Raw genomic sequence first — 16845 nt, 5'->3', positions numbered from 1 at the left:
GTCGCCTTCTCATTTATAATGATATACTTTGAGATGCATGTCTTCGTTTTCAAGCTATGAAGAAGTTACAGCATCCAAAGTAGACTGACTTGCTAATTATTTTATTAGTAGACTAAAGCTAATGGTTGGCTTTGCTGAGGCTATAGTAATACTTACTTAGACTAATATGACCCTCATTTGTTTCTCCTTAAAATCTCCCTAAATTTCTCCTAACCATATGTACATATTTATTTGTTTGTTTTTTGTTTTAATGTATGTATACTTGCAATGATGGATTGTAATCAAATTTTGGCTACAGAATATTACACTTCAAGGAATTGATTTTTGAATGTTGCCTTTTAAACATATCTATTTGAAATTTACTAAGAAGCAAAGGGCATAATTAAAATTATAGCATTAAAGTTTTATTTGATTTAATTTAAGCATCCAGATGCCAACTGTCATCATGAGATTAACCAACCAGCAATGACATTTAAACTGATCTGAAATAAACTGAATTGAGTAATGGTTCATAAATCTAAAAAGGGACATTTCTTCAGGAAGTCACCAGAACAGCTTTGAAAAACTCTGGGGGGAATAAATAATTATTCAAATAATTATTCCTAAACTTTCGTTTGTTGATCATTCCTAAACTTTCGTTTGTTGGGATCATACACGATTGTCAGGCGGAACTGTTGGAGATGAGACCCAATTTCTGACCGAGATATTTATAGGGTGCACCGGAACAGCGTTCTCGACCGAGGTAGCTTCGAAACATGCCCAAGTAAGTTCACCTACATACGTTTTCTTTGTTGTTGCTATGTTTTTCATTAGTTCAGACAGATCAATAATAAGCTGTACTTTTATTTACTAGCAAGTGGTGGTTGGAAAACATCTTAAATGTTTTGCAGACGTTTATTTCATACGAATGAATACGCTTGGTTGGGGATATGTCTATTTGCTGGATCAAATGTCGCTGTAAACGTTTACTGGTCTAGACTTACACAGAAACAAAAGATTTGTGGTCAAGGTTTTAATAATTTAAATTAATTAAGACTGATTGTGGAGTCTATTCTGGAGTTTTCGAATCTATCAGTTTCTAAGTTACATTTAATTTATTCATTTACAATTTATGATTAGGGAGTGTTTCCTTTTTTGTTTTTTGTGTCGATGTAGTTGCTGATTGTTTTATTGCTGTACTATTAGATGAATAGGCACAGCTTTAACTTTTTACCTTCTGGAAGATGGGACGTGAGAATACCAAAGCAACGATGAATATGACACCGTCAAATCTGTGAAAACTTTAACCACTTTGATATTTATTTATTTAGTCTAGAGTGAGATTTTAATAGTTTTTTCCTGCAGAACAGCTGAAGTCAGGATGATGCCCTGTGAAGTGGGATCTTATTGGACATTCTTTCCAGCACAATATGTACTACATCCCCAAAGAACTTAAATAATAAATTAAGTGATTTGACAAATTGTTTAATAAAGAAAGAAGAGCAGGCAAAAAACAAACGTAATGTTTGAGTTGTGGATGTGTGACTTAACCTGAGTCTTTTCTTATTACAACTTGCAGGTTTTACTGTGACTACTGCGATACGTACCTTACACATGATTCAGTAAGTTGTGTTTTGCATCTGATTAATTTGTCAGAAAAAAATTTAACCTCCCCCCTCAAAAAAAAAAAAAAAGAGAGAGAGCGAGAGAGAGAGAAATAACCCTATAAAACTATAATTTTACTCTTTCTTTCTCTAAGCCATCAGTGAGGAAGACGCACTGTAGCGGGCGAAAACACAAAGAAAATGTGAAGGATTACTACCAGAAATGGATGGAGGAGCAGGCGCAGAGCCTGATTGATAAAACAAGTAAGCAAACATTTATTTGAAGAAGATTACATTATGCATTTTGTGTATCAGAAGTGGTGGGAAATAATGTTAGATCCTTTGAGAAAAAGACAAAAGCTAAAAAAAAAAGTTAACTTTTCTTGTGTCTTCATCATCCCTTTTTTGTAATGCACTTGCCTCATGATTTGTAGTCCGGAGTAACAGCAGTTCTGATGCTGAGCATCCTGAGAGTTTTGAATAACAGCCTGGAAACAATAACTGAAATTTAACTTGTGAAGTTGATTTTGTGTAAGGATTTGCAAATCTGATCTGATGGCTTACTTGTAATAGTGCAGACAGCCTGTCCTTATAATTAAGTTACTAACCTATCCACTGTCTGAGCGTGGTGTTGGTGCCTTGTGTAAGTAAGAAGTACATGGTTTTAGTTGTACATGGGCTTGCATAGCTATTATAAGACCTTAATGATTCATAAACTGGATATGCTGTATATATTTTGGTGAGAGCAAAGCCTAATGTGAATGGGGGAAACTTTGTCCAGGCTCCCAAAGCGCTTTAAAAATACAGCTTGTGTGTGCAGTAAGCTTAAATGTGAAACTGACCTCTAGTGGCAGTAACGTGCTGATTTAGTTGTGTGGTCAACCATTTACACTCCTAATGTGAACACTGTGTGGGATTATTTTCTTTTTCATATTTAGTAGTTTGGTTAGACGTGGACAAAAAATGCCTGTTACATCCTACATAAGGGTGGTGCACCAGTGTGGGATATTCTCTTTGCTGAGAGATGCTGCTCTCTATGCATCACTTTACTCAGGCCCTCTTTAAATTAGAAACTGCTAATCTTTCAAAGCTAGTGTGCAGTCTGGTCCACTGTGGAGGCATGTAATGTTTAACAGACACTGCCTCTTTAAAATAATAAGATTATTATTGGCATCACAGTATTCTGTTTTTGCTTGGAATTCCATTAATTCTGCAGCCTAAAACGGCAGCAGACAGAACATTGCATTACTAATTTTGGAGAACATTGTTTAGGCCTGTGCAGAAACATAAAAAAACTCCATGTGCTGAACTGATCTTATAATTCGTTCTGAATTCCAAAAAGACAATGATGAATTGTGATTTGTACATAGTTTTCTTATGAATTATGATTATAATCTTTCATGAAATATGAAAACATTCTGGTACTTTTCTGTATTAATATTCCCTCTTTTTCTACCAACAGCTGCTGCATTTCAGCAGGGAAAGATTCCTCCCACACCATTCCCAGGTGGCCCTCCCCCAGGTGAGGCCGTCATCCCAGCCCTGCGTTATTTGATGAAGAGACCAAAACAGGGACTCTGGATTTTTATTGTTGAAGTTGTATTTACGTGGGAAAAAATTAGAGTATTTTTTTTTTTAAACAAACTACAAATAATGTAATTTTTTATGTAACTGCTGGAGATTTAGTTAAAAATCTATATTTTTTCACTCCAGTCAGTGACTTATGATGATGACTATAAACATGACTGGTTTTTAGGACTTTTTGATGCTAAGGTGAGCAATAAAAAGAGCTCCAAGATGATCCAGTCACAAATTTTATAGTTTTGGCACAATCCAAGAGATTGTGGCAGATGACTTTTGTTGCATAGATTTTACTTAATTTTATCTACCATAGAATTGTCAGAATCTACTAACTTGGGAGCAAAAACTTTTTTTTTTAAAATTGTAATGAATGAGATACTTAGAACTTCCACTAAACTCTTAGTCCTGCTTTCACGTACAGGAAGTAAAAAAAGAATAATAAATAAAAAGAATGTCATTGAGCGCCTTGCAGGATGATTCTTTAGTTATATTGGATAATATAACTTTAAGAGGGTTCTGATACTGCGGTCCTGAAGCCTCCTATACAGCAGTTAGCTCCTACACATCACAGTGAATTGCTAATTAAAAGAAGGTTGATTCATAATTGTAAAATTATATTAATTTAGAAAAAAGAATTTCCCCAAGTGAATGCAGTATGCTTCCATAATCTATTCATATGTACATTTACTTTTCTGCTGCAAGTCTCTACATCCTCATCTCTCTTGATGGCAAGACACTGAAATGTTTGAGTCTTAAATTTAATTTTCATAGCTGTATTTGTTCACTAACGTTTGCTGTTTGTGGTCCAGCTGGTCCTCCTCGACCTGGCATGCTACCAACGCCCCCAATGGGAGGTCCCCCTATGATGCCAATGATGGGGCCTCCACCACATGGGATGATGCCTGGTGGGCCTGGTAAGACGCATCATTTTGAAGCTTTTATTCTCTATTGTTTAAAATCACTGGTATCACATCACATAAATCCATTGACATTGCATGGTTTCTTGTGTTTAATACACAGCAGTTGTTTGCTGATTACATAAATATTTACAAGACTTATTCTAGTCACCCTTTACCACAGAGATGAGTCGTTTTCACCTGTAAATGGTTTTGATAGTCTGTTTTAAAAATGGTTAAGTCCAAAGATTTTTTTTTTGTTAATACAATGAAAATCTGCACTTTTTTTATATTTGATATAGAACAAGTTTACCATGATGTATATATTTTAGTTTTCTAACTTTTCCTGTTAGATTAATAAAAGAGAGAAGGTATATTTATGGAATAGTAGCTCATAATATCCAATCCTGTTTTAAGAGTGTGAAATTAAAATGGTTTTTAAGGATTTTTAAAGCATGGAAATGTCTTTGTTAAAAATCTTTAATGAATGAAGCTCCTTTTCCCATCACTGTCACCTGCAGGAGGTATGAGGCCGCCAATGGGAGGACCCATGCAGATGATGCCAGGACCGCCACACATGATGCGTCATCCTCGTCCGATGATGATGCCCGTCAGGCCGGGCATGGCACGTCCAGACAGATAGGGCCGAGGAGGCTGTGCGTGTTCTTTGTTGCCATGAACAAACACTGTCAAGTTGAGCTGCGTTTGGATTTTCAATGTGACTTTTTAGCATGTTTTTGACCTTGAAAACAATTCCTTGGTGATAATTATGTTATTTCCAGAAAGAACATTTTATTTTCTGGTATTTATTACTTTTCATTTAAAATAATTTCAGACCCTCATAAAATTTTCTTCTTTTTATTAAGCAGCGTCCTCAATTTTTAGTGTCAAGGTTGGAGTACGTCTTCTGCCTCAGTCTTACTGTTCAGCACACACATTGAAAAACCTTGTTTGACTTTATATTTGTTGGTTTATTTTTTTTTTTCTTTTTTAGGTTTATCATCTTTTGTATACTTGCATTGGTTTAGGAAATAAAACATTGCTTTCAAACAACTCTTGTAGCTTGTAGTTCGTATGAGTGTTTTAACCTTTTAAAACCTGAAGCCCCCAAATTTTAAGACTTTGAGAACAGATGATGCTAAACTGTGCCATAATGGCCATTTTGGAGACCTCAACTGAACCGTCCATGTTAAAACTGCTCTAATTTTGTTTGGCTTCATTTTATCAGAGTTGACCTTTGGGGAAATAACATTCACATAATGTACTAGGATTTGATAGTTTTTGAGCTACAGCTGCATTATTATTATTATTATTAAAGGGATATTCATATTCATCCTGAAACTGATGTTTTTTAGACAAGCTTGAAACTTTGTGCTCCATCCTCATTTTTTCTTCACCAGTAACACACACACTATTTACAAACAATGACAAAAAAATTGAGTGCACACGTAGGTCTATAACGGGACAAAAGTGAGTCCAGTTAGAACAACAAAGTGGGTTTTCTAGAGGTGTGGGGGCACTTAAAATCCTAGTCCAGAACCTCTCAGAACATTGTTCCTGATGCGGTCTGCAGTGTCACTGCATCTATTCCTGTTCAGTCTGTTTTCTTCAGCCTCAGTTGAAGATGCACATCAAAGTAGTTTAAAGTTAATAGCCATTAAAAACACACTTTAAAATTTATTGCACATATTTATTACATCATTTTCAGAGACTGTTCATTTGCTGTAAATAATTTTTCTTCTGTTGTCATAGACATGCTCAGTTCACTTAAGGCTTTTTTGCTTTGAGGGTATGTCTAAAGTAAATGGGAACAAATGATGGGTTTTTGCAACAGGCTGCTGGTAAGAGCCTGAGAGACAATTTGAGATTGGTACTTTGCTAAGTAGTCTTAATATGTAGGCCCAGTACAGGTTGAGTTATGTGCCTTTTAATGCTTGAAAGAATCATAGGTTAGCTATGTTAAACAAACAAAAAATCCTTGTGGGATATGAGGACTTGATTAAATATAAGTTCAAAAAACAACCAATGTCCACAAAAATTTATACAAACCTTCACTGTTGCTCAAGACCATTAAAAAAAGTCTGACTTCTTGGAGGCAAAATATCAATAAATGAAGGATGGTTCAGGACTTTCACACCATACATACCATCTATCACTAAATGATATGTAGAAGTACAGCTGTATAGCTCGAACAGAGATTAACTTGAGTGGATGGCTAGTAATGCTTCTCCAAATTACTGCTAATGTTGCATTTTATCTCCTGAACGTCTAAGGCAACCACTGGCTGAGGCATATGAAGGTGTTTTTTAGGTATTGCAGTGTATCTAGTTAGACATTGATTTATAAATGCTGTTAGAATAAAAATGCTGTGGCTCAGAAATTACAGCTCCTAGCTGACAGCAGATCTTTTGTTGAAATATTACAAGGTGTGCAGTGTGTTTGTGCAAACCTGAACTTGACACAGTGTCACTCACAAGAAAATGTTTTTGCTCTAGGAAGGAAAAAAAATACTAAATTTGAGTTAAATCATGAGCAAACAGGCTGATGCACTCAAATCTCTAATCTCTTCTGGTTTTAGATTCTGGGTAATATGTGATGCATTCTGCTACTGTGGGCTCTGAAAATGCAAGGCTCATTATCCCTGCCTATTATTATTTTTAACCTACAGACAAGTTGCAAATGGGATGTCCTGTACTGTTTTTAAGGTTATCATTTGCCATGAAGGTAATTTGAACCCAGATTCACCACATAAGCGACTGCTGAGCGGAAGTGAGGTGTTCTCAGCCTGCAGGTGTTGAAGTGTTAGCCCAGTGATTCTGTAGACCAGAGTGTACTCTCATCTGGGATGGGCAAATGGAGAAAACAGATGGATATCTCTAATCTTTCTTCACAGGCACAAATGAGAAAGTTGACCCAACCCTCATTAGTTTACTCAGTCAAGCATGTTTGAAGAATGACATATCTTACATAAGAATCATCTGCAGCCAGTGAATCATTATCACCATGCCTTGCAAGAATTCACTACTTTCCTTTTGCTGGGTTGTATTCTTTTGTATCAGCATTCACAAACGTTTCCCTTTAACTATAAAAGCGTCTCAACAGATGGAGCTAGAGAGTCATAAAGCTTTGCAATTAGTCGACTCACTGCAATGATGTGCAGTGACTGATTTTGGGCTTCCATGGACTGTCAAATTTCTTTGTATCTCACATTCCCAGAGGACATTTTTGTGACTCTGTGGTTTAGGAAATTTCTAGGCCACAGATAAAAAAGAAACAAATTTGTTTGGGGCAATAGCCATATGCTTCACGCTGTTTGCCAATTCACATACTTGCAGACTGGAGGGAAAGCACTGTACAGACAATCCAAACTGTTACAGAGCTGTGCACAACATAAGATAACTTTTGGGAGCTGTCAGTCATGCGTGCTGTAAATTGTGATCTTCAAAGGGACTTTGGTAGATTACATGCAATCTTTTGGCCTCTCTGAGGGATGGATTCCATTAAATGTCCTATAAACATCTACTCTACATCAGTGAGACAGAAATAAAACCATGCTAATGCACATTTTATGCATACATCGAGTATAGGCGGATGCCCATGTGTCATCTTAAATCGGTAGAGTCTTTATGAATATTCAATCCAGCCATGAAGTGGAGCATTGCCCTGAAGGGAATGAAGTGAAGTGGCGAAAAGTGTTTATGATTAGAGCACAGGAGTTGAGGAAATTATAAGGAATCTGGATTATAATGAGTCTTAAAGGAAGAAAAGCACTGTGAATGTTTAAAGCAGAGTTTGAAGGCTAATGAGTAAAATTGGGTTATGAAAAAAGCAAAACAGGTGATTTTTGTTCAGGATTCCTTTGATGTTCCCATTACTCGTTCTGTCTTGCACTATAAAACACTAACATATACTTCATATTTCTTAGTCTTTTCATGTCTCTGTTTCCAAGAAAAAATCTAAACATGATAATCTCTGGTTTGAGTGCAAGTGAGTGGGAAATGTGAAAAAGCCAGCTGGCATTCACTCCATATTTACATCATGCTGGACTCATCTACACTGTAAAAATTTCACCATCAAGTCAACTCACAATAAATTCTTGGGTTTGTCAGTTTTAAATCAAGTCTAATCATTTTTTGTTCATCAGTTGTAATCTTGACCCACTCCTTAACTTTCCATCCTTAGCAGATATAAACATAGATCTAAAAACTTGCCGTTTTGAATGCGTCCTGTGATTCAGCAAAAACAAGAAGACATTGGAGGAAGTCGGGAAAAGAAAAAGAGAAAAGGGACAGAGCAAGAGAGAAGCCGTCAAATCCATTAAATGTGCAGCTAAATGTTGGGCTCATAAAATCATGTAGCTCATATTAGCTAAGACTTTATTGTCATTGTACATGCAGCTGTAGAATAAAATGATGTGATTCACCTGTTCACATGATAAATTCCTTTCCTGGAAGTAAAGATTATGCATCATCAAACTACACAGAAATGTTTTTATTTTTTTTTTTTTTTATGTTTTTAAGTGAAACTACTTAAAGGAACAACAACTAAAGGGAGTCTATATTTAATGTACAGACTATTATTATTAATAAATAATATTTATATTTGAATGTTTTTTGTTTTTATCTTTATTTTTACTTTGTAAGAGCAATTCTTTTTCATTCCTTTTAACTGATGAGTTGGACTAAAGTAAAGCCATCCTTTTGTATTTGTATTGATGCATTTATTACCAGTCAGTGTTTTCAGTCAGTGAGACTATTCCACAAAAAAAAGTTAAAAACATTTTTAACCATTTTTGAATGAGTATGTCTCCCAAGTTTTTTCACATTCAATTTTCATGCCTACCTCGTCCAAAGAGAACTTTAAATATCCTGAATCCATGAAGTGCTCCTACACAAATGGTATATTTAATATCAACTTTTTCAATCAAATTATTTAGTAAAATGAAACGGTGCAGACGTTGACCTTGCTCTAATGGTAATGTTATTATATATCATTTAGTAATATTTCAAGATCAAAATTCAATTTAGTGATTACAGCGGTAGACATGGACATGCCGCCACTTTTTAAGTTGAAACAGTCTGCTCTTGCCAAGTTAGACAATGAGCTAATATACAGCACAGATCAATCTATCCTCAAATCTGCTAAGTCTATGCAGTATAGCAATGTGTCCTCTTGAGGCACCTCCAGCTGTTCTCTGGCCAGCTGGAAGATATAATCTTTCAAGTGGGATCTGAATTTGGCCTCTGTTCAGATAGCTTTGCTTAGTAGAGCCATAGAGGAAGGCTCCCAGGGGCCATTTTTATCAGTTGCCTGAACCACATAAACTGGCTCCCCTCAACATGGAGGCACAGCAAGGCACCCTGATGACATCAAGTTCTGTTTTCACTCTCTGTTTAGATGAATTAATTGCTTCACTCTATTCCACGGTTACTGGTTAAATTTCCTATCTGATCCGGAACAGGTAGTTTGGGGTGTTTTTTTTTTTTAAATGATTTGTAGTGAGAGTGAAACAGTGAAAGCTGCTGTAAAGGTCTGCAGCATCAAATCCACACAGACAAGTTAGGATATTGTGCGGGTGAAGGTAGGTGATATTGACTGTTTTGCTTTAAGTCTATAGGCTGAACAGTTGAAATTTGAATTCTTTATTTTATTTTATTTTTTGCTAGTTTTATCATTTTTACAGTGTAGCTCACACTCACCTCTTTGATATTCCTGTCACAAGTGAACGCATTAATGTCACGAATATCAGAGCTCAGAGGAGAGGCACTCAGAAAGCGATTCTCTGCAGGCCTGGACCCATCAGCAAGGCCATGCAGGAGAGCAGGTTAAGAAGGACGGCAGATTGATTAACTGTTCATACCAACCTCGTTTGACTGTGACTGACGGCCGGCCTGATTTGCCCAGATTTACGCTCACTGGAGGATTATTCAGGTTCTGTATTCATGATGGTGCATCTTCTTTTGCTCCCAGCATGCAGTTAGTGGTCTTACCACTCAACAGCCTTGGCAGAAGAGAAAATGATAATCCCCTGACTAGCAATTCCTCTAAAGCCAATTGGCTCATAACTGCATGAAGACCAAGATGATTCTTGGGAGTACGGTATGCAAGGATGATTGCACAAGGCTGCTGGGTGGGCTATGGATTAAAAGAATGGAAAAAGCAAACACTCTGCAAGGCAAAGATTTTACTAGACTCTTCCAATACCACCTGTCTCTCTTTATTTCCCTTCCTTAAGTCTCTTTCTCTCTCTATCTGTCTCTTGTACCTCCTCCTCTCTGTTGTCTCATTCTCTCTGCTGCCCTGCTAGCAACACTACTCTGTAATTTAATCCATTTAGTCATGGCTCCAGATCAATATCCATTTTCTTTGGCCTTAGGGAGGGCAGCTTGAATATGCTTGTTCCAAACAGTGGTTGTGTTGGCGAGCAGGGGCTCCCATGGGCCTGAGGGCTGATACAGATGTAATACACCACACTATGTGAGACAACAAGGCGAAGCTTGCATCCAGTCTCTCACTAACTTGCTCTACAGAAGTTTGGTCAAAATTTGACCTATTTATTGCATGTTTCAACATTTCAAATCAAATGTTCCTCTGCAGATAGCAAACTATTCTTTTCTGCTGTTAGATTGCAAAGCGGGTTAGCCAATGAATGACATCAAATCAAATTCAATTAAGGCTAATTTGATTAGGGGAATCTTGCCATTGACCAGGAACAGAGCTGGAATTATTAATTCCGGCTCCCCCTAGGATTGATATGCTGTCAGCACAATGCAGGAGGGGTGGTTAATTTTTCTTTACTGGTCGCTTGGAAGGACACATCCGATGTTATGACCTTGAGACCATTAGAAAAATGTCTAAATGTAGCTATAAGAACTGGTGACGCGCTGCCATTAGGTGACCATTTTGAGTGAACATAACATTGTTTGCTGGCCCACTTCAGCATGAATATTCTCCAACCTGCTACAGGGCCGCCTGTAATAGCCAGCTGCATGCACTGTGGACACAGACAGTGATTCTCCTTCACCTGCTCCACTTTGTTGTGCATTGTCATGTTTTATAAATAACCATGCTAAATATTCATCTGTCAGCATTTGCATGCAAAAAGTATTTCGTACTTCTCGGTTGAGTTTCAAAAAGTCAAAAGGACAAACAATTGATGCCAAACTATCTAGTGACACAGTTACAAATACTCTTGTGAAACAGGAAAAGTTGCTTCTGAAGATATGAAAATGTTTCATTTAATGGATTTTAACTGTAATCTGAAGTTACAGTGCTGTGTAAAATGTGAATTAATACAGAATGTCATGATTAGCTGGTCTCATAACACAATATTTTATTTATAATACCCACGTCTGTAAATGGCACTAAAAGGAAACAGCTGGAGTAACATGTTGCAAATTATTTGGTTAATCGGTATCAGGTCAATAGCATGAATGGGTATAAAAAAGAGCACCTTAAAAAGGCAGAGTCTCTCAGTAGTAAAGAAGAATCAGCAGAAAAAAAATATCTACAAAATCTGAAGCAAATTCAGAATGAAGTTCCTCAACATCTTTGAATACTCCATCACTTGCAATATTATCACATCTGCAGTATCATCTGTAGATTTCCAGAATCCAGAAACACATAACTGTGTGCAAAAGACAAGGCTGAAAATCCCAACCGAAGCCAAAGATCCACCAACCCTCAGGTGGAAATTCTTTTAAAACAGACATAACAGTGTCATGGAAATCACTTTGTGGGCACTTTCAGAATCATTGTCTGTGAGCATAGTTCACTGTGCCATCCACAAACGCAGGTTAAATCTCTATCATGCAAAGATGTCAAACATGATCTAGAAATGAATGAATGTATGAATAAAACATCAGTTCATGAGATCTGCAAAACATCACATTCCAGCTTTATTTACATTTAAAACAGGAGAAGTGGTGCTGAGGCTTGTCATGAGAAATAGATAGATAGATAGATAGATAGATAGATAGATAGATAGATAGATAGATAGATAGATAGATAGATAGATAGATAGATAGATAGATAGATAGATAGATAGATAGATAGATAGATAGATAGATAGATAGATAGATAGATAGATAGATAGATAGATAGACAGCACACAGAGGGCAATCTTCAAGAGTATTTTTGTTGTCCCCACTTCCAAAAGTCTAAATTTAGAATAACTTCACTTTATGAATCTTTCATATAACCTCACCTCCAACTTAGGGACTTGAATTTTTTATCAGAGTCCTCATCATCTCAAACATATGGTTCTCATCCATAGATGCATATAAAAGTAGTTGCAAATGTATGCCTCTTGTGGGTGTCCCTGTCCTCAGTTTATGGACCATTATAGGATTATTTTTCCTTAACTCTTCATTTCAAGAAAATCCTTTTATTTTGCTCACCATTTTATGTGATGTTTCCATATTTATAGAAAGTTTTTTGCTTTATTTGTACTTTGCTATAGTATAGTTTTTGCATGTGCTTCATTGTAATAATTTACCAAAGATTGAACTTAGTCGGGTCCTTGCTTAATTAACATAATTAGTCAGTTTAGTAAGTTTATTTATTAAATGAGGACTATTAAGAGGAGTGATGTTGTTGAGCCATCCTCCTATGCAAAGTTGTTAATTTCCGCATTTGTAGGTATTACCGAGTGAGCTTTTCACATTCACACACTCTAAACCATTAGAACACGGTGGATTGGAGACGAAAACAAGCATTCCCCGTGAGGTCATCTTTTAAATCTGAAGACGTCATTGCAACAGCAGGCAGGGTACAAGAGTGCTGTGTTGCCTTTTACTTCAGCAACAAGTAAAATTGCTTCTAAAAATGTGCTCAATACAGAGTTAAGAGCAGAGTCTATTTTTATAAAAGGAGAGGATCCTTACTCTTGAACTCTTTGATGTTCAGAAGTTAAAAAGACTAGAAGCCTGGGAAGGTGCTGGGTATCTTAAGATGAAGGCAGATTTAGGCACGGCAATAAACCTTCTCAGGCCAGCTTTAGGCTCATTTTATGTAACAAAAAGTGCAATGTAATGGTGAAAAGACACCCTGATCTTATTGTATAAATGGGTTTTTCCTCAGCTATCAGCAGTGATTAATGTCTTCATTCTCAACTTGTGCTCTTAATCTATGTTAAAGTGTTGGATCATAATGGAAATAGATTATCTTACACTTCCCTGAGAATGAATTTCATGACTCACAGCTGAATATATCGAGCATGTCTGATTGATTCATGACTGCCAATACCGTCACCATGGTTTGGACGTACATTTCGAGTACTGGCTGGATATGGAGCTTGTCAAGGGCAGCTATTATGGCAATCTTACACTGGAAGTGACCTGGTGGTGAACTGTCAGTGCGTTATCTGTGGATTAATTACCCTGCCTTTTCTTTTCTGCTCTATTTGCTCTCCTCTGCCTCTCTATCTTTCACTGAACTTTTCACTTTGTCCCCTCTGTCCTCTTAAAGGGATATTTGGGGGATTTTAAAATGAGATTGTGTGAAGTACTTGTGAGTAGTCTATCTTACCTACAGCAGAAAGCAGTGAGAGCACTCTCAGTTTGAATTGAATCGTGATAGATACGCCAAGCTAAAATAATTTGAGACATCTTATTAGGTTGGAATTGTCTATACCACGAAATTGGCTCTTGTCATCGTCCCCTTCTCAGTAGTTTCTAGTTTTTCTTGCTTGTCAAAACAGGTGACTTCCAAACATAGAGCTCTGGCTACTCAGAGGTGCACAATCTCACAGTTTATACATTAATTTTAGAAATTTTTTAATTTAAATATACCTGGATTCCATCACTAAATATTTTTGATAGGATGCAGTAACTTAATAGCTTTTAGATTCAGTAGAACGTTAGTAGAGTTGTTTGTAGTTGTATTCTTAGTTAAGTGTGTTTATTCTGTCATTGGCCACTGTCAATGTTACCCCCCCCCTGTGATGGCAAGTTCAAACACACAGTGCTGTACTCATTGTTTTCACTGCGAAGTGAGCAGAGATGTTCTGTGTGTCTCTGGCTTCAAAACAAACGGGTGTGCATGCATCCAAACACGCAGGTGTACACACACCTGTGTACATTACTCACTTCGAACCTGGCCTTTCTTGCATTTTAAATTTGTCAGTGGATTTTGACTTTGTCCTTGTAAATCCAGCAGCATTTGTTGTGGCATGTTCTTCCACACATCATGTTGGAATAATAAATACTTGTTAATCACACAAATCCCTTAACATATTTTTCTTTTAAAAAGGATGCTGCAATGCTGTAATAACACGACTAATAAACTGTTTTTAAGTGCATGAATTCATGACAAAAATGCTGACATGTCCTTCTCAGGACTGCATATTCAAAACAGCCAGTTTGTTTTTAGCTGCTTGCTAGTGTGTGACGCCTGCACAAAGCAAAACTTAGCTGCAACATCACGCAGCATCCTGAATGAAAAAGTTGCATAGTGCTGTTTCTCAGCTGCGGGACGCTGCTGGGAAGCGACAGCTTCTGAAATACAGTAATAGTAATAGTTATCACTGTACCATCAAACAAGTCATTAATGCAGTTTTAAGGTCGAAAAGTTACTGAGCAGATCTTTAAATCATTTTAGACAAGTCTAAACAATAACTAACATCTGCTAACAACTGACCCTCTGGTGCAATGGAAAACTGTTACACCAGCGGTCAGTCCCAAGTCAAATGAATCAGCAGCAGGTAGGCAGCTCAGTTTGGCATTGATGACATCACAACACCTGGGTGTACGCATTCATTTTTACTGAGGATTCTGTAGCAGGGCCACAAAAAGAGACACAGATCACATTTTCTTTACAGAAAAAAATGTCAACCAAATATAAACCCTCCCATGGCTACTGACGCTAACAGCAAAAACTCAAGGACCAAAGGAAGTGGTTGATCGAAAGTTGTTTTTTTTACCTGTCATCAAGACAGTTGTGTAGGGTTGATGTAAAAATACACAGTAAGCAAGCCTGATTGTTACAGATTGTCATGCAGGATTCAGTGTAAAGGCCTGCTTTTCTCCTGGGAGGAAGAGGTATATTGGACCAGTAAATGTTAGTCCACAGAGCACTGAGAATAAACCCACTGCTAATCCGAATGGGAATAGCTTTAATTGGCTTTTAGAGGGCGCACCTACATTTATAAATACACATTTTAAACCAGCAACTAAAATATTTTCTCTCAAGATCTGGAATACAGTTCTACAGTTAAAGAGAATGTTGTCAACACACCATCACTAACGATCCTTATTTTTACTTTGTGTGTGAACACATGCAAACTACATACTATCAATGAGCACAGTTTCGTGACATTTACTAAGACTGACACAAAAGAATCTGTGTAATAGTTACAATGAGTTTAAGTCTGTATTAGGAGGTTGATGGATGTGGTGGTGGAGTTACAGACTGCTTTTATTCAAGAGTTTGTCTCCTCCTCTGTAGCTATGATGACTGGTTTACTTCCAACTGCCCTATCTGTGCATGAGTCGCCACAGCAGTACACACAAGAACCCTTATTGCCTCTGTGATGACAACTAAATACAGCACTTATTAAACAGGTACATGTTGCTAAAGTGGCACATTCAAATTTTTTGCTCAAAACACAATAGTTTGTTGCATTAAAAAGTTATCAAATTAAGTAAAATGTCATTTTTTTTTACTGACCCATCAGCGAAAAAGCAAACCTCTAAACACATAACTTTGAAAATAAGGCTAGGTGTCCATCTGCACAAATATTAAGACTGTTGTTTCAAGGCAGGTCTATGGAAACCTGCCTAGCCTCAAGGTATCCATTTTGCATTTAATAAAAGGTTATAAAGTGTCATTCAAAAAGGGTATGCATAGAAATTATAGCCTGAAGGGGAACACTATAGTTATAAAACCACAAGATCACATTAGATCAATTAGCCAGTGTTGGACTGTTGTCAGTTCTCTCTCTTACAGCAAATGATTTTTGTAAGAGTTTTGTATTCAATCAACACAAAGGGAAGCTATTAGAGACAGTTATCAATGTGTAAGTTAATTTAGGGACACATGCATTTCAGTAATTTTGTACAAAAGGAAGTGAAAAAGTAGAAACAAAGGTCAGAACTTTCTTCTCTCCATCAGTTTTCTGTCACTTTGTGCCATGTCATAAAAACATTGTCCTAATGATGACTGTCAGAAAAATCTCATCATCTAGAAACCATGCATTTGTGCTCATTATTTAATCGAAATGTGTCTGATAATCAGTTAAATTATGACTTACTCTGGTAAAAAAAAATACCACTAAATCAATCTGAACCAGAGAGAAAATATATACTTTGTCACTGGTGAAATCGTGTCAATTTTTCCCACAAGCAACAGATGTTTCAAATGCTATTTATTATAAAGCGTTGGAGGAAATTCACATAGTAACCCAGTGAGAATAGCAACTAAGCCCAGTTAGAAGCTGAGAAAAGATTGCTTCTCTAGCCTCCAGTCTCTTTTCTCACTCTCTCCTTTTCTTAAGCTGACAGATATCCAGCACTACGTCTTCACTCAGCCGTGCACACTTGCCCTCCCATTTCCCTGCTGAGAGGTCAGCTGTGTGCGTGCCTGTTGGAAAGATTTAACAAGAGCTACATCTTTAGCCATTCTGAGTCAACAGCAGGTAGTTTTGCTGTTGCCTGTGTTTGAAGTGATTTAATTCATCCCTTCACTTTGAAGTGTCTTTTACAATGAAGAAATATTTGAAGAGTGTTGCGTGAAAGTGAGACACCAACGTTTACTGCCTGGGTATTGAATTGGTATACACCTTATTT

At 36.9% G+C, this 16845-nt stretch overlaps 1 protein-coding gene across 1 annotated transcript; it reads left to right on the top strand.

Annotated features, from left to right (window-relative positions):
• Positions 1-668: 668 nt before the first annotated feature.
• On the top strand, positions 669-5113 carry snrpc (small nuclear ribonucleoprotein polypeptide C). The gene is made up of 6 exons (XM_041979549.1): positions 669-763; positions 1559-1601; positions 1739-1847; positions 3046-3105; positions 3974-4078; positions 4582-5113. Exons 1-6 carry the CDS (start codon positions 756-758, stop codon positions 4701-4703), a joined length of 447 nt encoding a protein of 148 aa, XP_041835483.1. The 5' UTR covers positions 669-755; the 3' UTR covers positions 4704-5113.
• Positions 5114-16845: the final 11732 nt, after the last annotated feature.

The sequence above is a fragment of the Melanotaenia boesemani genome, chromosome 3, assembly GCF_017639745.1.
Source record: "Melanotaenia boesemani isolate fMelBoe1 chromosome 3, fMelBoe1.pri, whole genome shotgun sequence".
Classification (NCBI taxonomy): Eukaryota; Metazoa; Chordata; class Actinopteri; order Atheriniformes; family Melanotaeniidae; genus Melanotaenia; species Melanotaenia boesemani.
Note: the sequence above shows the minus strand (reverse complement) of the source record. Positions and strands in the feature narration are given on the sequence as shown.